This window comes from Aulonocara sp. 'chitande type north' Nkhata Bay, linkage group LG8, assembly GCF_057382095.1.
Source record: "Aulonocara sp. 'chitande type north' Nkhata Bay isolate Kocher_YH1m ecotype deep benthic linkage group LG8, A_spYH_male_GT1.1, whole genome shotgun sequence".
Taxonomy (NCBI): Eukaryota; Metazoa; Chordata; class Actinopteri; order Cichliformes; family Cichlidae; genus Aulonocara; species Aulonocara sp. 'chitande type north' Nkhata Bay.
In genome coordinates this window covers 14,690,923-14,714,440 of record NC_141351.1, presented here as the reverse complement: position 1 = coordinate 14,714,440, position 23,518 = coordinate 14,690,923, and the positions used below count along the sequence as shown (strand labels likewise).

At 39.6% G+C, this 23,518-nt stretch overlaps 1 protein-coding gene across 2 annotated transcripts in view; it reads left to right on the top strand.

Moving 5' to 3' along the window:
* The first annotated feature begins 968 nt into the window (after positions 1-968).
* The window catches only part of LOC147323440 (SH3 and cysteine-rich domain-containing protein 2-like), a 38,036-nt gene continuing 15,486 nt past the window's right edge, over positions 969-23,518 (top strand). For both annotated transcript variants that reach the window (XM_086303750.1, XM_086303749.1), the window contains exons 1-3: positions 969-1,380; positions 21,373-21,748; positions 22,897-22,991. In XM_086303750.1, the coding sequence (XP_086159876.1) occupies positions 1,291-1,380; positions 21,373-21,748; positions 22,897-22,991 (561 nt within the window). In that variant the 5' untranslated portion in view covers positions 969-1,290. The remainder of the gene's footprint in view (positions 1,381-21,372; positions 21,749-22,896; positions 22,992-23,518) is intronic.

The window sequence follows — 23,518 nt, the reverse complement described above, 5'->3', positions numbered from 1 at the left end:
AACTTGGTATAAGAATAGTATGCAAGTACAAGATAAATCAGTCCTGGGTATGCATCAGATAATTTGCTGATTTGTATCCATACGCATGTGCAGACACCTGCTCACAAAATTTAGAAGTGCAAACCTTTTATAAACACGGTTGTATTTGCCTCCATACCTCCACTATGCTACTTTAGTGCCCCTTTAGCTTTAACCATTGTTCTTGTGGTGTACAAATAAACATTGTATTGCACGAAATTCAGCCTTATTGCCTTTCATTTTTCATCAACCCCTGCATATTGCCCCAGTAGTGAATGCAGTCTTGCTTTCAGGAAACTGAATGAGATCATATTGTACGCAACCGTTTTCAGTGGGGGAAGAAGTTTCATTTCACTAATGAAGTAATAATATTACATTTGCAGGCTTGCTACCAATATCCTGTGCATCAGGAGAAGTGTATTAGCATCGCACCGCACTTAAACATCAACAACATAATTTTTATATGCGATATATTGGAATTTTCTACCACGTGCAATATTGTGGAGATAATCTACTGTTTGCTGGAGCAAATTTAAACAAGTCAAAGTTGACAAAGTTTAATTCCAAATAATAAAACCACTTTTTATAAACACAGTTAGCTAAGAAATCTTTCACTGAAGGAAAATAAGCTGTCGAAACACATCATTACAATGTTGAGCGACCATTCGAGACATTTACACTATTTTATTGGCCCTTACTCTCCATTGTAGGCAAAAGCGTAACAACAACATAGACGCTGAATATCTAAATACGATGCTTATAAGGAGAATTCAACAGCTTTCACCTGAATCTGGTACTGCCCCTTCATCATCATCATTTTCCAGCCTATAGAATTCAGCTCCTCTGCTGCTTTTGGCGTAGTTTCGTTGGTCTCGACCAATCAGGACGAGCGGAGCACTTGTGACGGTGAAATCAAAGTTGTTGTAGGAGCGCGTGTGCAAGTGAGCGAGCGAGCGGAGAAAAACTGGCCGGTGTGAGAGAGAGGAGAGAGGCGGCGGAGGGAAGTGGACGAACCGGCTGGCTGCAGCTGTTGGATATTTTTCCCACCGTGTCTTCAGAGCGAAAAAAAAAGGACAGAGAGAGCTTTAAAGCGTATTCCTAGATGGCTGCTGTCCACAAGTTAGCAGTCAGAATCGGTCCAGGGTCGCTGCACGAGAGACCGTAGGGATGCTTGCACCTCTGCATGCGTAGTTTCCAGATTCCTCTGTCGCTGTGGACTTGCCAGTTTGGTTGAGTTTTCCTGAGGAAGGAAGTTTTTTTTTTAAACAGAAAATGACAGAAATAAGCGAAAAGGAGAACGAACCTCAAAACCGGGACCTTCACCGACCACAGGCTACTGTGCCTAGTCAACAAGAATCAAAGGTAACGGAACACACCTGTGTAAAAACTGCAGGATTTTTTTTTAAAAGCAATAATCTGTTACTGATAGAGGAATGTTTTTATATCATTTTCTTTACTGTTTTATTTAGCGGTCTTTCAGTTTAAAAGAAATAATTTTTAATATGTAAATTGGGACTAAGTGCGAGTATTTACTTTCCCACGAGGCTAATTCTGTGGCGGCTTGCATAACAACCCTAACCCGCTTTAATTCAGGTAATTAGCTTGGCCTCAGAGTTGGAGAGCAGAGATTACACAGAGGGGTGTAAGCGTTGTCTGGTATGTGTGCACAAAATATCAAAAGCTGCAAGTAAACAAAGAAGAAAGGTCCTTATTGCTTGTTTAGCTTAGGTCAGAGAAGGATGTCCACAGTCGTTTTGTGTACATGCTGTAAATATTAGAAGTACAGTGTCCCAGAAGAGGAGTCCTCCCTGCTGCCAAACATAGAATCCAGTCGCCCTTTTATAACACCTCGTGTCTAGTTAAATGGATGTGCCAACACTTCTTCTGTGCTTTATCTGCTAATGTTGGCTGTTATTTGATTAAGTACATTAATTTAGGCATTGGCAGTTTGCAGACATATGAGATTACTAGACGTACAGTGCATTAGTTATCACTAATGTACACATGGAGGCTGGGAAGAGAGACTGCAGCAGCCAGCTTTAATAGTCTGCAAATAGAATTAAACAAGTCTCCCCTTGAAGTAGGTTTAATTTTGTTCCACTCATTTGTGCTCCAGTTCTCTCACTTAAATCTATGCCCTGAGAATACCTGAACAAGGTTTGGATGCTAATGCTTGTTTTCAGGGACCCTGCTTGTTTTGAGGTTAAATTGATGAGTCCAATATCCTTGGCTAAATTCAGAACCATTGTCATCGCCATTACTACTGCTCCTGCGATTAGCCTTATTTTAATCTTGTAATATGAGTTCATTGTAGTTCTTTCTGATGTAGTGTTTTGGTTTTCAGCCTTGTATACTGCCATCTTGGCTAAACTTCCAACCTCAGTAGGATTTTCCCAAATAAGTGGGGGGAAAAGTGAAAATAGAAAATTTAAGGTCAGCTTTTTATGGCAAATGGCCTTTCGGATGCAACCCTGAAGGCTTCTGTGTCCTCCAGGATAATAATAATAATAATAATGTTAATATTAATATTAATAATAATAATGGTAATAATAATAATAGTAGTAGTAACTAAGAACAACTAAAAATTTTTTTAAAAAGGACATGGAAAACCCTCTTTAAAATAGGACCAAATGATCTGGAAAACAGAGTGGTGCTCACATCAAGGCATCGAAAGCATGGAGGAGACAAACATCTTCGTATATTTTATTTATATTGTCTCTGTATTTATATATATGTGTGTGTGTATAACTCTGTAACTTCTGTCGGTGCTGTGCTTTTTTGGAAATCGAATTTCCCAGAGGAACCCACCCGAGGGATTAATAAAGTTCTATCTTATCTTATCTTATCTTATCTTATCTTATCTTATCTGATGACATGAAGACTCTAGTGACACTTAAAGTACAGGGTGGGCCATTTATATGGATACACCGTAATAAAATGGGAATGGTTGGTGATATTAAAGTCCTGTTTGTGGAACATTAGTATATGTGAGGGGGCAAACTCCTCAAGATGGGTGGTGACCATGGTGGCCATTTAGAAGTCGGCCATCTTGGATACAACTTTTGTTTTTTTCAATAGGAAGAGGGCCATGTGACACATCAAACCTATTGGTAATGTCACAAGAAAAACAATGGTGTGCTTGGTTTCAATGTAACTTTATTCTTTCATGAGTTATTTACAAGTTTCTGACCATTTATAAAATGTGTTCAATGTGCTGCCCATTGTGTTGGATTGTCAATGCAACCCTCTTCACACGCTGATAGCAACACCACAGGAGAAATGCCAGCACAGGCATGCAGTATCCATAGTTTCAGGTGCTGCACATCTCGTATCTTCAAACCATAGACAATTGCCTTCAGATGACCCCAAAGATAAAAGTCTTAAGGGGGTCAGATCGGGAGACCTTGGGGGCCAATTAACTGGCCCACGATGACCAGTCCAGGAAACTGTTCATCTAGGAATGCTTGGACCTGGCACCCATAATGTGGTGGTGCACCATCTTGCTGGAAAAACTCAGGGAACGTGCCAGCTTCAGTGCATAAAGAGGGAAACACATCATCATGTAGCAATTTCAAATATCCAGTGGCCTTGAAGTTTCCATTGATGAAGAATGGACCCACTATCGTTGTACCCCATATACCACACCAAACCCTCACTTTTGTTGTTCCAACAGTCTTGGAGGGATCCATCCAATGTGGGTTAGTGTCAGACCAATAGCGGTGGTTTTGTTTGTTAACTTCACCATTTACATAAAAGTTTGCCTCATCACTGAACAAAATCTTCTGCGTGAACTGAGGGTCCTGCTCCAATTTTTGTTTTGCCCATTCTGCAAATTCTGTGCGCCGATCTGGGTCATCCTCGTTGAGATGCTGCAGTAGCTGGAGTTTGTAAGGGTGCCATTTGTTTTTGTTTTTTTTTTTTGTTTTTTTTTTTAAAATGACATCAGAAACAGCAGTATGCGACATTACGTGATGGCAGAGCTTCAGTTCATCCTTTGTCATTTTTTTTTTTTTTTTTTTTTTTTTTAATAAATAGGACAGGGGGAATGAATGAGAGAAAGAGGGGGAGAGAAAGAAAGAAAACCAAAGGGGAGAAGAGACGGTGAGAAGGGGGGGGAAGAGAGAGAAAAAAAAAAGAACTCCTGGGTCACCTGTATGGAGAAAAAAAAAAAAACAAACAAAAAAAACAAACAGAGGAGACAGCAAACAACAAAGAGCAACATAATAATAGAGAAAACAAAGCACCATCACAATAAACTAGCTAGTCATAGATATCAATATTTACTAAATAATAAACGATATTGTGCAGCACGCAAGATAGACAGCGCACAGTGTGCTTTGAGGCAGCAGCCAAGAAAGCTTTAGTCCGCGTCTGTGAATACCCATGTGTGCATACCTGTGTGGATCAGCATGCTTGCATTCCAAAGGTTTCTCCATGTAATGATCTGCTAGGGAGTGTGGGGGGGCCACAGCCCCGTCCTCCAGGGTGTGAAGTGGGTATGGAGGAGATCAAAACTCCAGACATCCAGAGGCCCCCAGAACACAAGAGACCATGGAAGACCAACAGAGGGGCAGCCGCGCCACTGTTCCAGTAAGAGCTGAGGAGAGTCCCAGATGAGAGCTCGCCCAGCAGCCGCGGAGCAGAAGTCAGGGGGAGTTGCAGTGACGCGCCCGTGAGCTCCGCCGGCCCCCAGCTGTGCCTGAGTGACCGAGCCCCAGGCCGAGAGGCCGGGGGCACCCCACCTCCAAAGGGGCCCGAGCGAGCCCCAGGCCCCAGGCCCCGACAAGCGGCCGCCAAGGAGTGAGCCGGTGTGTACCCGGACGCCCACCCCCAGACACAAAGAACCACCAACACACCGACACCTGAGGGAGTCCGCCACCGGCAGGGGAAGTGGTGGTGGGTGGAGATAGGCCTCCAAACCTTGGAGGGCCTGAGGTGTCCCCAGAGAGGTGGCGTCTGATACCCAACCTGACATATAGACACAGACATACGGGCACACACAGACACAAACATCCATTCCCACCCTCATGCTCTCATATGCACTCACTCCACACTCAACCAACGTGGAGACAGACATAAAGAGACGCTGTACACACAATCACACTCCCCAAGCGTACTCTACAAACCGGGTCTAGGTACCCTTGCCCCTGGAGGGGGGAATTGCAAAGGGTGCCATTTGTGAGTAGCTAATATCCGCCGAAGGGATGTTCGACTAATGCCACTCTCCAGTGACATGCGGCGAGTGCTACGCTGTGGGCGCTTGCTGAATGAAGCTAGGACAGCCACTGATGTTTCTTCATTAGTGACAGTTTTCTTGCATCCACATTTTGGCAAATCCAACACTGAACCAGTTTCGCGAAACTTAGCAAGCAGTTTGCTAACTGTAGCATGGGAGATGGGTGGTCTCGTAGGGTGTCTTGCATTGAAATCTGCTGTAATGACCCGGTTACTGCATTCACCAGATATCAACACAATTTCAGTCCGCTCCTCACGTGTTAACCTCTTCGACATGTCAATGGCTGTGAACAAAGAGAAACTTGTAAATAACTCATGAAAGAATAAAGTTACATTGAAACCAAGCACACCATTGTTTTTCTTGTGACATTACCAATAGGTTTGATGTGTCACATGGCCCTCTTCCTATTGAAAAAACAAAAGTTGTATCCAAGATGGCCGACTTCTAAATGGCCACCATGGTCACCACCCATCTTGAGGAGTTTGCCCCCTCACGTATACTAATGTGCCACAAACAGGACTTTAATATCACCAACCATTCCCATGTTATTACGGTGTATCCATTTAAATGGCCCACTCTGTATTATGGAACAACTTTATTACGCACATCTATTTACACATCAAGGCATCTGCCATTTTTCATTTTTCACTAACTAGACTTCAACCAAATTTGCTCTGACTAGTATTTCTTAAACTTGTGCCCTGGAGTGCTAATGTATACTCACCTACATTTAAATCTAGTTTATGGTCTCTGCACTGGTAATGTCACACCAAACGTGACATTACTACAGCACCGTATCCATTTATGCTGGTGCTTGAGGCACTGGACTTGCTGCAGTCTTAAAATGAAGGTGTTACCATTCAGAAGAAAGCTCTGCACCAGCTCTGGAGCAGGAGTAAAAGTTGGGAGGCAAGTTTTCCCTAGAAAGTCTTTTTAAGCTGTATACAGGGTAACAACAGCGAGCATAAACTAGGTGTCATGCTTCTGCCTGCCTTGCTCTGCAGTTTTGTCACCAAAGTTGTGTCGTTGTGAGGTGTAGTTAAATTTTTTTGTCATGTAAGGTAAAGTGGAGGGTTTCAGAAGAGTTTGTTGTGTTTGCTTGTGTTGTACCTCTGGTTTAGATTTAACAGAGGGTTGTTGCCTGCTTTGTAACTCCGAAGTTTTATTTTATTTTTAAATGGATTTGCCAATCCGTTTTTCTCCGAATTGAATCAGAGTAAATTTTCAGTGACTAAACCAGCTTAAATCCCTCACCAACATGGATCTAAATCTCCAACGACAGCTTTAATTGCAGCAAATATCACAATAACAAATCACATTATACTCGTCTTTTGTTGGTCATCACCACAGGGACCTGAAACAGGCCTGGCAGGAAGGGCTCTTTGTTGTTGTTACTTGACTACAGACGGCACAATGGATGGTGGGCAGTGAGGTGCGGCGTGAATTTATGAGACAATCAGCTAGCATATGTTTGCTGTGTCCTGCTAGTGGCTGGGTCATAATTCATGCGAATGCTTGTCCAGACAAAACAGAAATGGGAGGAAACAATCCTCTGAGCTACGTCAGCCATGTCGCCCCGTTGTTTGCAAAACCAGCTGCTGGCACCGTGACCTATTCCCATCTCACAGAAGAATAAGGAAGAGGAAAGGGGAGGGGAAAGATTAAATATGTGTTACAACTGGGGTCTCTTTAAGAGTAATCTACTTGAGAGTATCTGTAGAGATTTACTTGCTTTTTTTTCTTCTGTCACTCTGAATATTTTTACTTAAATCTTTTAATTTCATAACAGTTTCTTCCTTCTGCTCTCGCCCTGTTTCCCCCGTTCTGACTTCTAACAACCAATCTTTTTATTCTTTCTCATCTCTTTAGCAGCTCTCCCTTATGTCTCACTCATTTTCCCCTCTCTCGCTCTCTCTCTCCTCACTGTCCCTCAGCTCTCAGAGTATTTATTGCACCGCTAAGTGGGCCCACTGGCTTTCTTGAGTGCTTCTAATAGAGCTAGTGACAGAGAATGAGTAGTTATTCCACCTCCTCCACCTACGGGCAAGGTGATTGCTCCAAAAATATTATTATTCCTCTCTACTCACTTGGAGCACATGTTGTACAAGTTTATTCGGTATTGAATTTGCTTTTGCTTTTGGCTTGTTGTGTCATGTAAATGCACTTTACATTAAGCTTAGTTTAAAATTAAGACTAAAAACAGGGAACTCGACATCCTGGCGCTGTCCAGAAGCAGCAAAATCAATCCTTCTAGCACCTCTATGAAGACCAACAACTCAACAATTATGGCACACAACAGTCTCATCGCGGCACGAGTTGTTAAAAACTGTAGTTTATCATGTCTGTAAGGTTGCACGTAGTTATAAGGCTCCAGGCTTTTTTGCCAACCTCTGTATAAAAGGCACCTTTAAGGTTTTCCACTACTGTTTTTTAGCATCACAGATTCTGGAAGCAGCTGAATTTAGCAACCAATTTAGTAACCTTTTAACAAAAGTAAGCTAGCAATTTGCTCCATATTTAGTTATTGTGCTCATTCTATAGCACATTTGATCATGCACACACAGGTATGGAGAGGTCCAAAAGTTGAAGTCCATCCCAGCTAGTTGTCATCTCAAACATAATACTCCCGAGGAACTAAAGACCCAGTCGATTACTTTACATTTGGGTGTTAATGTCTTCCCAATAACAGGAAAATCCTTAATGTTAGCATATAGCTCATAATCTAAAATTCTAATCTGATTATTATCTGATATTCCCATGTAGTATCATTATGTAGTGTTGGCTTTGGCCCATCAGCTGACCCGTCCATTCATCCATCCATGGTGACCATAGCTCAGTAGGTAGAGCAGGTTGTCTATTAATTGGAAGGTTGGTTGACTGGCTGTTCTAGTCTGCATGCCAAAGTATTCTTGTGCAAGATGCTGACCCTCAAGTTGCTCTGCAATGTGTTCATTGGAGTGTGAATGTGTGACTGTTAAATAGAAGGTGCATAGGAAGGAAAAAAGCTGCTTGTATGAATGGGTGAAAGCGCTTTGTGCTCAAGTAGAATAGAAACGTGCTCTATAAGCACCAGTCCATTATTGTTATGACTGCTTATAACACAGTTACCTCTTATTTCCATCCGGGTTACTGGGGCAGCAGTTTAAGCAGAGACGTCCAGACCTCCCTCTCCTTGGACACTTCCTCTAAATTTCTGGTAAAGCACTGAGGTCTTCCAACACTAGCTGAAAAACAATTTCCCCGGCTTGTTCTAGGACTGCCCCGGGACCCCTCCCTGTAGGACACGCTGAAAATGCCTCATGCAGGACATACTTAGGAGGTATCCTTGTCAGATGCCTGAACCAATTCAGTTGGCTCCTTTCAATGTGGAGTAGTGGCTCTATTCTGAGGTGTAATGAACTCCTCACCCTTTCTTAGCCCAGAATACTCTACAGAGGAAGCTTGATTCTGCGATTGTAACCATAATCTTTCAGTATCTACCCTCTGCTTGTGACCATTAAATGTTAAATACCTAACTATAAACCATAAATTATAAATGCCAGTTGAATATGTAATGACTTACACAAAGTGGGTGTCGTGCAGTATTGTGCATCTGCAGATAAGACTTATTATTATTATTATTATTATTATAATTATCATTATTATCATTATTATTATATTAACTTCGTGCGGACTTCTGTCACTCTTTGTAGTTTTTTTTTTCTTTGCACTTTTTAATGGATTTTTTGGATGTGGGGGGGCTTAAAATATCCCAGGAGAAAAACACGGTGTCACAAGTACAATATGAAAAAAAAGAATGTATTTTTTTTTTTATATCAGAGCATGTAAACCTATTGCTGTAGAAAAATAAAATTTAAAACATGTAACTGTTCATAATATGGGTTCTTTAAAACACCACTTTTGTTAAGTAGTGGATAAAATGAGAGCTGTGCTCAGAATCAGCTGCTACATAAAGTTTAATATTCACATTAGACTTTGCGTGCAAATGCTGACAGTGCTTGGTGCCCCGGTCCATAGGGAGTTACACAGACCACCAAATTTTCAGCCAACACAGAAGACATTTTTATGGAGGTAAAGTTATAGCGCAATTTCTGTCTGACTTTGCCCTTCAGTCACTTCTCAGAGCTCTCCTCCTTCTGCTGTTCCTCTCACTAACTTGCTTATCAGCTTTTTTTCCTCCTCTTTAACTAATTAATTGTTTGCTCTCCTCTTAGAATATCACTTTCCTTTCTCTTTCATAATTACTCTGGGCAATTTAAATAAACTTGTAGTTGAAGTTCATCTGTATATCTTTCTTTTTTAGCGTTTCCTGTGCCATAGCTCCCTATTTCTGTATATGATGACTTTTTCCAAAGTTCAGAGTAGATAGATAGTTATGGGTGGTTGGAAGGATAAAGATGAATTAGGGACTGGATTTCAAGCCGGAGTTAGCAGAATTGACTGAACAAGAGGAAAAGCAAAAAAGAGAAGCGTGACAGTGATCATCATATTATCAATAGCCAGAATTTAGATGGTTAAACTAAACTATAGGTTGCACTTATTTTTGATCAAGACTTTCTTTAAAGTGTTCATTAGAAACATGAATTTTAAGATTAGCAATATTTCCACTTCATGAAACAAACCGCACATAAATGCACTGCAGCAAATTGGATAATGATGATCTTCTTCAATAACATTTTGTATAACTAAACTCCTTTTAATGAGCACTCAGTTCATACAGCCTGATTATACTGTGTAGATGATGTTTCTGGACAAAGTGTATTCCGTCTCCTTGTGTTTGTTTCAGCTGCATTCCTGCTGGAAATATCATTCAATTAAAAGTGAGTGAATGATGCATCTTCCTCCTGACAGTCTGTGATGTGTTGTTTTTTGTCTGTAAGATAGATGGATTTGTCCTTCTGACCTTTGAAAATAACTAGAGAGAAGCTTGCAGGGAAGGCAGATAAATGGTTGGGAGACACAGATATTGACAACAGCAGGATTCTCCACAAACTGCAAACTAATAAAACAACTTCTCATTCTTTACAGCCTCACTGTTATACTTATGTATCTCGCATTGTTTTGATTGATGATGAAGTCAGTAAATTACTGCCCTTGATTGGGTTCAGAAATGCTGCTGATTCAGCAGAGTCCTGTGTACAATGTCAGCGAGGAATAAGCAGGGACTTTGTTTAGTACTGACCTTAGGTTATTGCTTTAGGGATAGGGAACTTCTAGGTTATTTTCTCTTTTCAAATATAAAGCTGTTAATGTAATGAGATGGAAGAATTGAAAGTTCATAATGAATAGTTTTCATCTTCAGCTCTAAATGGCAGACTTGCCTTGACCAAATGTGGGGATATGTGTACATGTGTGATGTAAAATAAGATGAATTTATAACAATTACTTATCCTTAAGTTGCTTGTGTTGCTTGGCAACTATGATGTAACTTAGTCATCTACTGAAGAGGGTACTTCTAGTACTGCATTGACATTAAATTAATAAAAATACAGCCTTGACTTTTTCTTCAAGACTGAGACAAGTTTATCAGAGTAGGACGTTTCTCTTTCCGTGTACAACCCCAATTCCAATAAAATTGATGCGGTGTAAACAAAAACAGAATTCAATGATTTGCAAGTCCCATAAACTTGCATTTGGTCAAATTAGAACATATGAAATTTATCAAATGCTTAAACTTTGAAATTTCACTATTTCATGCCAAACAGTTTGACTCAGTTTAAATTTGATGCAGCAACATATCTTAGGACATAGTTAGGACAAGGGCAACAAAAGGCTGCAAATATGGTGGCCCTGAGAGGTCAAGTGCACTGCAGCCTAAGAAAATGCCAACAAATAGAAAAATACCGCAAAGGCACACAAAGCACAATCCAAGTTGAATAAAACACAACAGAAGCAGAAAATATCAAAACCTCACAAAATATATGGAAGTAATTTAGGGGAAATGATGTGTTGATAAGAAGTGGAGGCCTCGTTGGTGTTCAGCAATCCACACAAAACTGGATCTTGGAGATTCTAGAGCAACTTTTAAAGCAAGTGGGCAATAATTTGTTGACAGGTGTATATGCAGCTATTTTGGCTGCAACCCCAAAATTATAATGACTAGATCCTGATGCGCTCTTCCTTTCATGATCCTTGTTATGAATATTGATCTTGTACAACAAGCTAATGGAACAGGACTGTAGAGGCTTCAAAACTTGACTTTGAGTCCTTTAAGATTTCTTTAGCATTAAAGCAATCCAGCGCTAGTTGTCAATACTTCCACATGTACACAGAAAAAAAACTTTTAATGGTTCATTCAGCTTCTTTATCTTCCAGTAGCTTATGTTGCTATCACAGTATAACTTGGTTTACCACATTCAGATGAACCTGTCAGTCACAGAGGTTGTGTGTGCACTGAATCTGACAAATCACTTAAGTCCCCCTTCTTTCTTTGGACTTTGGCCTCGTAAACTGTGAAAAGTCTGAGTAATTTGTGTAAACAGAATTCAGCTTTCAAAGCAGAGCTGCCTGCAAGAGCACAAATCTGCTGCAGCGTTAACCAAGCAGAAGCTCTCACCAGCGTGATGGCTATTTTGTGTGCTTGGGCTGCTGAGTTCTGCATGTGCAGAACTTAACTACGTAAGTGGCAACGAAAACCTGTACCCGTGTAATTAAATTATTTGCTCATGATTACATTTAATCTTATGTGGGACTTTTGACACGATATAACTCCACAGTCTGCAAAGAAGATGAACAGAAATGTAGAAAATGCAGGTTTTCCAAGATCCCATCAGCCTTACTTTCCATCTAGCTGGTTTAAAAAGGCTGAATAATAGCAGAGGGGTGGTTAGACTGCATATTAATTATTGCTTTAACCAATTAGTTCTTCTTGTGGTTACTGTTTATTTAATGAACTAATTGTGCATATGCCCACCTACAATGGTGCCTTAGTGTTAAGAGGCTTATGTTTGGCCCTTTTTTTTTTTTTTTTGCACATAAATACTGTCACATGCGATGTACCTCAGTGAAATGATAGGAAAGTATTGGAGAAAAATGATGAACATATAATTAGTAAAGAAAACTGCGTGACTTCATTGTCAGAAATGGTGTAATTTTAAAATGAAGCATCTTTTGGAAACCTGTGCTTTGGATTTCACAAGTGTCAAGAAAATTGCAGTTTTGTATTGACGTTACATCAAAGTAACACCTTGCGATAAGTGTTTTTCCTTAGCATTGTGTGAACATCAAAGAGCCATTGTGATTGTCACCTCATACTAACTACAAAGCTGCTTGTGCAGTTAAGCCCTTTAAATGGCTGGATTTGGAGATGCAAGCTGCTTTTGCTGCACAGTTTGGCAGACAGGCTTGTGGGCTCGTGGAGTCTGCTTGCATGGATTGCTAAAACATAGGACTTCAAACAATAGCCAGATATTTTGAAGCCACACACAGAGCTGTGAATGTCATGAAAATGAAAAGACGGGAGAATTTGCCTTGAGTCTGGCCTATTTCTAATCTTTACTGTCTTATTTCTTATTGGTTGATGGACACAGCCAAATGCCTAATACAGTCAAAATAACTTGAGTAATGTCTGGAAAATTTATAAGCCCTCCAATTTTAACAACTTTCTTTTCTTTGCCATGATTTCATCTTTTTTTGTGGATGTGTGAGTGTGTGTCTTTCTCCAATTTTGGCAGGTCAGCTACATAACCCTTTTACTACCACTTATAGGGTGATAATGCAGATCAGGGCAGATTACTTATCGGATTATAACCACTCTTTTAAAAAAGAAAATAATTACTAGGATGGATCCAACACCTAGCCCTGGAAACAGGTTTGATCTGTAAGCTTATTATAAAGGTTATTTTAGGGAGCTTTAAATTTATCTGCGTCTGACTCAAAATTATATCGTGATTGTTGGGTTTAGATTTTATTATTGTCATTTGTATTAGGAAACATTTAACCATATATTCTTAGAGGTGTATAATCAATTGTGTAGTGATAAGTTGTGTGATCTTTAACAGGCTACAGAGGCTTGGTGTGTATTCCACTAGAATGCACACCTACATCCTGGGAGCATGGGAAGAGGTCGCATCTTGTCTTAATTGTTTTATGGTAGGATTAACGTAGCTACGTCTGTTCTAGTCTAAGTGCTTTTCTGTTTAGATGAACTGCTGGACTTCCTCACCGGGGGGGGGGGGGGGGGGGGTCTACCCTCTTCCTGACCAAGGATGTTTGCCTTCATGTTATATGACCCTTTGATCAGCAGTAACACACACACACACACACACACACACACACACACACACACACACACACACACACACAGTATTCTTTGTTCACATGTATACCTATGTAAGATGCTATATGTTAATGACCCTATGCATATTCATGTAACTACAATAAAAGGAGTGCTATGGGGAGCCTGGCTGAGAGTCTGACAGAGGTCAAGTGGTGGAACGACGCTTGGCTCCAGCCAGGTCTCCCTCATGCATGAGTAACCAGAGAACTTTGGTGCCTTGAGTCTTGCTTTTTGCTGTGTAGCAGATTGTCCTTAACGTTCCAGCAAATAGGTTTATACTATAGACCTATCAGTGATTCTTCAAGAAAATTTGTAATACTATTTCTAACATTATAGCTAAAAAATAATGAGCTTTTAGTTGATGCTTGCTCGCAGCAGCATTTATAAATGTAAGTAAATGAAAGGAAATTTCCATCCTCCTTTTCCAGTGAGATTCTGTCACTGATGACACGCTCCCTAATTAGAAGTGTGAATCTACCCAAACAAGGTGCCAGCACCAGCATTATAGTGCAATAGTAGTGACACAGCATGAGTGAAATGTAAGCACAAAAGTCACCTATGTTGTGTTTTCCTTGGGTATTTTAACTGAAAGTATGACATGACTTCTTCATGCTTTAATTTAACAATGACTAATGTAAATTAATCTTTCAGTTCTACAGGAGCTGAACAATATTATCACATAATAAAACTGAAAACTATTTTCTACCTGGGCTTTTTAAACCAGCTGCATACAGCTCTGCTTTTCCATCATGCAGCTGCATCAGTCACTTCCATTCATCGTTTGCTCTTCCTGTCATGTGGAGTGTAACTGCTCTAGCAATGCTCAGTGGAGTCATTTGGTTACTTTTGGGTGGCACGTCATCGGCTGCTAGTATCTCCTCTTCATAGTCTGGCTATGCTTGTTTTATGATTGTTGTTGTTGATGTTTTTGTTTTATTTTTTCCAATTTTAGCAGGTACTAAAGGTACAAAATCATTATTGGAAGATGACATGCTGATCTTGCTCTCAGACATTTCCAACCTTTTCCGGTTGTGTGCACTATAGAATGTAAGCAATGATAGCAATTATCTTGCAAGACGACACTAAAAATAAAAAATCTATACTGTTACTACTGTGTCATGGTACTGCCATAATACATACATTTTGTGATGCATCACACTGAACTGTGAAAGGTGGGAAAGTTTAAGGTCCTATGGCAGGCAGGTTGAAGATTGCAGCCCTGGTATAAATGTGAATGTGTGAGGGTCTCCATTGATATCAAAAGGAGTCAGGTAGGGAGAAATAAGCAGGACACAGGCAGTAATTTATGACACATTGAGATAAAAGTAAATGCTGTTTCATCTGAATAGGACTCTTGATTATAAACAATGGGCATCAACAACAAAACCGACAATTTTACCTCTTGGAGTGTTTTTTTTTAATAAAGTGACAGAACTTTAAGCGAAGGCTCCTTACACATATACACATGGAAAAACTAGAGTTTGGACTTGTTTGGGAAGTTTGTTCTAATCAATGTGACCTGTGCTGCGGTTTGTTCTGGGAGGCATTTCCATTTGCACAAAAGGTTGTTTGAGTAGATGCATTTTTCCCTAATAAGGGCCAACTAATGGAGTGCCTAATGAGGTCACCTTTAATTCACATCTCGGGTCACTGCAAGAGCGCCAAACATCAGACCCCACTGTGTTTAATGAGACTTTGAGAATCACAAGCAGGCAGAGATCTCCTGAGAACAACACTGCAGTGGGCTTGAGATGCGCAAAGGCTACAAGACACTACAACTGTCCTCGTTTGTACAGACAGAAACGATACCAGACCACATTAAACAAGCATTTCTACATAAATAAAATGGTGTGCAGTTATAAAGTGTGACTACTGAAAAATATATGTTTGTCAAGATAACAAGAAGACTAAAGACTAATTGAGCTACTTGGGGTTCAGTCATTCGTCAGCTCTTAGCGCTTTAATCTTATTGGCCCAAACTGAAGAGAAAGAAGAATTTAATAACCAAACCAGGCTCATAAACCTGATCTAATAAATGCCTATGGATATATTTACGACCAAATCACATAGTTTTATGTATTTGCACCCAGTTCACACTGGGACAGCTTCTTGTCAGAGGAGCCCAGCCAGATTTAAGGCAGCTAAAACTGAATGGGCGGATGTACTGAAATGCTTACAAATAATTACATTTTTAAATTTATTTCATCTACTTTCTTAGTAAAATAAATATCAGCTTTATACATGCTAGATGACCTGGGCATATTATGTAATCTGCCACCAGCTGCTGGTTCAGTTGAATAATCTGTTACTAGAAGGTTTTTACAAACAAATGATGACACCCAGCAGGGATTTTGGCTTCAAAAAAAGCTATCAAAGTTATTTTGAGGCATTACATATACCTAGCTTAAATTTCAATGTCAATAAAAACTGTTTTAAAAACTGTCATATAATGTATCCCAGTCATTTCAGATTTTAAAAAAGTGCATAAAAGTTCTGCTTGTTTTCTGCGAAAATAAGAATTTAAGAGCCTTTTCCCCCTTTATTAATAATTATGATGCCGTCTTCATTGGTGTGTGAGTAATAAATACATTTAACTTTATATTTGACTAAATATTCACTTGATGCTGTGTTGCGGGGGTAATTAGCTGACAGTCATAGACTTTGCCGGTTCATCAGGATTGGAGGACAAGCTTATAGACAGATGCAGATGCTCTGTAACAATAAAAATGGAATTTAAGCTAACATCTTACCTACCAGTCTTCCCAGATGAATAGATGTGCCCCCCAAAAATGTAAGTAAAGTATAAAAAGAAAAAGAAAAATCAGACACCGCCTCAGTGTGTGTGCACATGCAATATAAGGTCAGCAAGCGCAAACAGCTTCATACAGAACAATAAAATTGTGAAACTGTTTGCAGCTGATGCTGAAAAAGTCGAGGAATAAGATTTAAAGTTGCATTTAATTATTTATTTATAGCACTCATCATCTAGGAAATGCAGAGACTTTAAATGCTGAAAAATGTCTTAGTGTTTTTCACAAACTTTAGACGCTCTTACACTCTGAACAAAGGTTCAGAGGATATTCCAGGAATGGCGCTATTTTCCAGAGAACTTACTGGTCAGTAGGTAGTAATTTCATACCTGTTGATCTGTAATCTAGAATCAATAGGTAATGTGTCAAAAACATTTTTAGTCTTTTGCCAGTAAGTTAAAGCTTATCTCAATTATGATAAACCTTTCTCTCTGAAGTTGATTGCTGTCAGATTTGTTAATAATTCGTCAATATTTAGGACCACGGTCATAAAATTCACATTAAAATACCATGTTTTTGTAAGGAACCAAGATAAATGATTTCTGATTTTTGTTTTTCACTTTTGTGACCTTTAACCTGCACAATGAAACTGACAAAACAAAAATAAATGTAACTAATATGGTTACATAAGTGTACACACTCTTATAAGTAGGGGTGTAGGTAATTTCAGAATTAATCCAACCTAAACACTTGTCAGTACACACCTGTCATCGGTTAAAGTGACTCTGTTTAAAGTTAAATGAATTCCAGTTGTTCTAGTTGGACTTTCATGACATTTATTTAGCTGCATCTTACAATTTCAAATGGATCTCACGTTTAAATGAGGAGGAGGGTACAAAAGAAGTTTAGATAAAGTCTTTTAAAGTTACTGTGATCCAGGGAATCAGGTGATGGCTACTTTTTGAAAAGAATCAGGAGACTCTTTTCCGTTATTGTGCCAGATTTCAGTTTTTTACTGTAAGGTATAGCAGAGGAAGAAAAGCATTGCATAAGAAAGGGTCGAAATATTGTTCCTTTTCTGCTCAGCCCCACAAAAAGCGCAGGAGCATTAACTCCATCTTGGTGGCAGCAGGATGATTTTACCTCACACAGGCATCTTGTCTGCATGCCCACACCTCCCTTCTTAATAATTAATTTATCCAAGTATTCCCTACAACAGCCTATTTATAGAAGGCTTCACCAAACATCTCTGTGCTCATTTTCAAAGTGCAGCTGAAATACAAGGCAGAGTCTAGGCGGTGGTGCGATATTTTCTTCTCTTAACGTGTTCTTTCCTCCATTTCTTGCTTCTGTTTCACTAATTCTTTCAGTTTCTCTGACTACACACATAGTTTACATGTGTTCTTTCACAGACCGCAGCCTGTTCTAATACACTACATCATAAATGCTGTGATGAAGTAATTGCTGTCAGCTGTGTAGTGTGATAGCTTTCCAGTTCTGTGATCTAAAAATAGACTTTTCACCACCTTCGGAGAGTAATTACAGACAGTAACTGTAATTAATAGGATATTGCTTTTGAATTGTTCTTTCAGAGGGTTGTTATAAGATGTATAAAATCTGTAAAACAGCAGCTGTTCTAACATTATTCAATAATAGATAATAAGAGTTATAAAGCCTAGGAGATCATGAGGATAGTGGTGCATATCCAGCAGAATGCACTGCAGACCCCTAATTTCAGAAGGTCAGGCAGCTGTAATTTTTTTAAATTACTTGATGTATAGATACATTCATTAAATAATTATTTATACCAATTTAATCAGTCAGGATGCTTGAATATTCACAGAGCATGATCAATGCCCCCTGACATGTATTATGAAGTCAGCAGAGCTTAAATCAGACTGAACCCAGTGTGCATCTCAGGTAATGATTGTTCACACTGTGTGGCTGTGATGCATAAATGCACACTGCCCATGTGCATGTGGACTGAATATTTATGGACCAGCACTGACCTGGGCCTTGAAAGTCAGTTTGATATATTCGAGTATGTGGAGAACCAAATAGTAAATGCATATGTGATTAGTGTGCTGGTTTCACAGCCTCCACTCTTCAGATGGCTTTTGACAAGATTTTGTAACCTTGCTGCCAAAATGCGATTAGTGAGGTCAGCCCCTGATGTTTGACAATACGGTCATACCTTGATGGGATTTAAGTCAGGCCAGTAAAAATTCTCTTCAGCAAACTGGAAAAAACGTTTTGTTATGGGCTTTGCTTAAACCCTGAGGACACTGAAGCAGGAGAAAGTATTCCTCAAACCGTTGCTGTATGCCATAGTGTTTACATTTCCCTTAGCCGCAAGGGTAAATTTGTTGTATTTGTAATGATTTGACTTATTATTTCAATGAAATACGTGTTTGAGGGAGTTATAAGTAGCTTGTTTCATGTGAAAGAAAAGAAGGATTAAATCTTGAGTGTCTGTTTTAATCATGTGCAGTCAAAAAAATGCAGAAAATGGATGTGTTGACAACTATCAGCAAATGTGGAACATGCTGTCGTTATCATTTCTTAGATAAAAGATAATCACTTTTTTTTTTCAGGCCACATAATGTATTGCCATTTTTTTAGATGTGAAATTGATAAGACAATGGAATTCAAATTTGGATGAACAACATTATGATTTTTCTTTTTTGTTTTATTCAGGCAGATCTATAACCAGACTCTTGTCAGTATGCTGTTGTAATTTGGAGTACTAATGCCCAGATTTCATGATTACTGAACCATGTAAAGCTACGTACCAGATATGTTTGGCAGTCAACTAGCTATTCTTTCACTTTTTAAAATTGGCTCTGAATCCCAGCTTCTGTCTGTTTTTATTTAATCTCTTTAAAAGCTTGGGGAGATAAATAAAGCCATTGATTATCGGACATGTGTTGTCTAGTTTGTGCTCGAAGAAGTTGTTCCTTTTCCTTGGATGTGAAGCAAAGACAGGCATTCACTACAAAGAAGATTAACAAAGTCAGACAAGTTAAAAATCTAATAGAGAGGAACATCCATTACTGAATGGGCCACCAGTCATGCCAAGAAAAGGCCATTAAGGAAAGCATGGACTCAGCTCCCTGTAGAAAACATTTGCGAGAGGAGCTCACTAATGGGTCAACAGAGAGGACTGTTTTCATCACTCAAACTAATTGGCATCTGTGAATCTGTAGCTTGAAGAAGGAAAAAAGGAACATGCTCAATGATATTGATTGGGTTTTCTGTGAAGGAGTGCAGCTGGATGATTTCAAAGCTCAGAGACGCAATAAACCTGATGAAGAGCCTCTCCACATATGAACATAAAGAGGTCCAGTGAAGCTGCAATGCTGGTCTTACTGGCTTTGAAGAAATGTCTCGCCTTTTGCAGGAAATGGTTACACAGGAAGAAAACTAATGCTTAGAAGTAACAAGAATCCAGAATTTAATATAAATTTTGATAGGCTTCAAGTTTGAGGCACTGCTCTGTATATCGCAATGGTATCTTCAACCAAGTCACAAACACAGACCGCTAATGAGCTCTGTGCAAATTGAGGAGGTCTCACGGATCCATTATATCCTTGCTCCCATTCTCCAGGCCGTTCTCTGTATGAATCCATATCAGTTATTATTTTCCATAAATTGAGTTCCATCACTCCCAAGTCCCTGTAATTATTTGTCATTCTCAGTTCCACTTTATTGTGGCCAAAAGCGCTGGATGGCAAGCATGCAAGAAATTGAGGAAAGTGAAGCCAAAGATGAATACAGTGCTTGCCATGCATCACTGACTGCATCAAATGCATAGCTGCAGTCTGCTCAATAAAACTAATCAAACATGAATTTTAAAGGGTATTGACTTGGGTGGATTTGCAAGGGAAAGCATATTTGCCATCTAAGGAAAAGAGAATAGTGGAGTGGGGTGGGCTGAATATGGAAGATCAGAAGTCAGCCTAGTAGTGCAAGGACAGAAAGGGTACAACTATTTTTAACAGACTAATATTTAAACAAGGCACATACACTTTAGCTGGTTTCCTGTTTGTTGTATCAAAACCCACTGCTATTGTTCCTACTTTAAATCTGCTGCCACCGTACAACATACACGATCCTCAATTAAATACAAGGTGGGTGTTTTAACATTTGAAGTTGCAGTCATTGTTCTAAAAGCACTTGGAAAAAGTATAATAGTCCTTACCTAATCTTTAGTAAGGACATAGAAGTCCATATTAAAGAAGAAATGATTGAAATTATGAATACATTCAAAGATGAAATGGATTGCATTTACATTTTGAAAGAAGTTGTGTTGTCAGCAAATCTCAGCTCTAGGCATCTTTTTTAGGATGTTTTAGCTCACTGTTTTTGGTCCACCGTGTTACTGTTTTGGTTCCACACTGCTCACCACCGACCAGCAAACGACCACCAAAAGCCTAGTGGATGCTAGTGACTGGATGATCAGTATAGGACATTATCATTACAGGCACAAATATATACATATACATTAAACCCCACAAATATTTGGTTAAATGTCCCTTAGCAAGTTGCACCTCAACCAGACACTTTTGGTAGTCATCAGCAAGCTTCTGAAAGGATTCTGTCTGGATATTTGGCCACTCTTCTTTTCAGAATTGAGTAGGGTCGTAGGGTTTCCTTTCTTTGAAACTCCCTTCATTGTGGACAGTGATGCTGGTTTTCCACCACTCCCAGTTCATAGCAGGCTTGAACCTTGGTGGTTTCCTGGGTTGTTCCTAAACATCCTAACCAATTTCCTCAATCATGATAACTAATGAACCTAATAAAGACTGACCTTGTCAAATTAAAACACTGTAATCTTCAGAATCACTTACTAAATGATGTTAAGTGCATGCTTGTCTATATTTGAGACATGTATGATTTTGACCCCGTGTGGATTATCGAAAAATTAAAATTGTGTACTCAGTTCTTGTTTTAGCATGTATGCTGTGCAGTCATTCCACTCTGGGCCTTTTAGTACTTTTGTCGCTTGCTTTCTCAGTTTTCTTGAAAACAGTTATAATCTTTCGTGCTGTTGAAGCCTGACTAAATATCTTTAATGTTTTTTGTTCTAGCTGCAGCGGCTGAAACGCTCCCTCTCCTTCAAATCGGTCATACGCAGCAAGAGTGTGGACAACTTTTTCCAGCGCAGCAACGGTGAATCACAGCCACCTTTATGCCTAACTGCCACATCAGCACCACCGGCATCTCCTCCCCCCATGTCTGAGTCCCCTCTGGCCTATGAACACTCTCCCTCTCTCTCTCCATCTATCAGTCCTAACCCTTCGTTGTCATCACACTCCCCGTCTGTCAGTCCTTCAATATATGGGACTTCCAAGATCCAGCCAAAGTGTCAGGCCCAGCCAGTGCAGCCAGTCAAGACCCACTGTTTCCAGGAGCATGTCTTCCGTAGGCCTACCAGCTGCCAGCGATGCAAACATACAATCCAAGGTAGGTCAGTTGTTCCACTTCAAGAACATCGTATTCACAGCAAAAAGATGCAACCATGTTGGCTCAGGGTGTAGGAATTAGATTGTTATCAATCTGTTTTCTGACATTTACCTTGATTTATAATGTTAGGGGCTTTTTTTTTGTTTTTTTGTTATTTGTATCTGTCCATGGTGGAAATAAACATGACAAAGAAAAAAGGCAAATGCCACTTGAAATTCAAAGACAAACTGATATTCTTGAGTGTTAGAATTGAATTGTAGAATTTCTTTACTGTCCCTGTCATGATAATTCATAAAATATCTGAATGATCTGTTTCAACAGATATTCTACCTTTGTGTCAATGTGTGTGAGCAAATATTCCTAAAATGGTCATCTCAGACACAAGCCACACTCAGGACAGGCAGCCAGTCGTAAGAAAGCTGGATTAAAGTCAGGAGACTGAGAGTTAAAGTGGCTTGTTTTAGACAGAGTATGATGTGGAGGAGTGCCAGGATAAATAAGGATTAGTTTGAACTGCTATCATGCAAAGTTATCTGTCTAGATATAAAAACATGAAACTGGAAATGAGCATAATAGGTACCCTGTAATGGACTATAGCTCATTTCTTATTATTGCCCAGTCACTGTGGGCAGTTTGCAGTCTATTTGCTCATTGGTCCCAATGAAATCATCCGACAGCAGGCTTTATGGACCTCTGTACATGCTTCCACTGGGAGTTGTTTTGCCTTCTTGTTCTGTTGGCATGCTGACCTATCTCAGCAGTGCTGTTTATGTAAAATGGGATTAAAAGTAACATCCACCAAACTGATGTCTTTGTGTCCCTTTGTCTTTGGATGGTCATCAGTGTAGACCAATTTAAAACCATGTCAGTTTATGCACAAAGGCCATTTCTGAAGGTGGATATACTAACTGTGCCTAATATGAAACATTAGTTTTCTGTAACATTTTGCACACAAACTACAATGTATGTGAGTGACAGAGCTGGTTTATTTTATACTTGATACAGGAACCACAAATGAGGCACACATCTGGCACACCTCATCTTTGCTACCATTAGAATACCATCGCTAGCTAACGATTGATTCAAAGCTACAGAAATATTTCCTGACAGGCTTATGGTAACATGTGTAATGTTTGGTGTTAATGCAGGAAACTCCAAGCAGGGCCTACGTTGTAAATCTTGCAAGATGGCCACCCACCTCTGGTGCTCCTCCGAGCTCTCCCAGCAGCCCTGTAATGGCAAGGTAAGGCTCTTTGCACCTTCATCAGATTGTTACACTTTAAGGATTGATTGAATGATAGCATACAATCTCAGTGGAAGTGTCTGAAATACCAAGATTTAAATATTTCACAGGTATAAAGTACTACTCAATCACTGGTTGGTTGGCTTTGTCTGAATATTATTTTCAGTGTACCTTAGTTGCTTTGCTCTTTACTGCCATCATCTCCCAACAGCTCTGCTTGATGTAGCCAAAAATTCTTGTCACTTAGTTAATTACCTTTCTATATGATGTGTTCTTGCATAGAGAATTTACTGAAAACGAGCACGTTCTCTGTAGAATGGAGACTAACACAGATTGCATTGTGCCAGCAGCTTTAAACAGCATCTGGATGCTGTAATTGTCTCTGTCACCTGGCATAGTGTTTTGTCTTGGTAATATGCTTAGCCTCAGATCCCTCCGTCTTGTTAAAAGAGGATAAAAGCCTTTTTCAAACCAAACCACCAAAGACAAAAAGGTATGGGTTATAATTGGAATCTTTATTGATGATG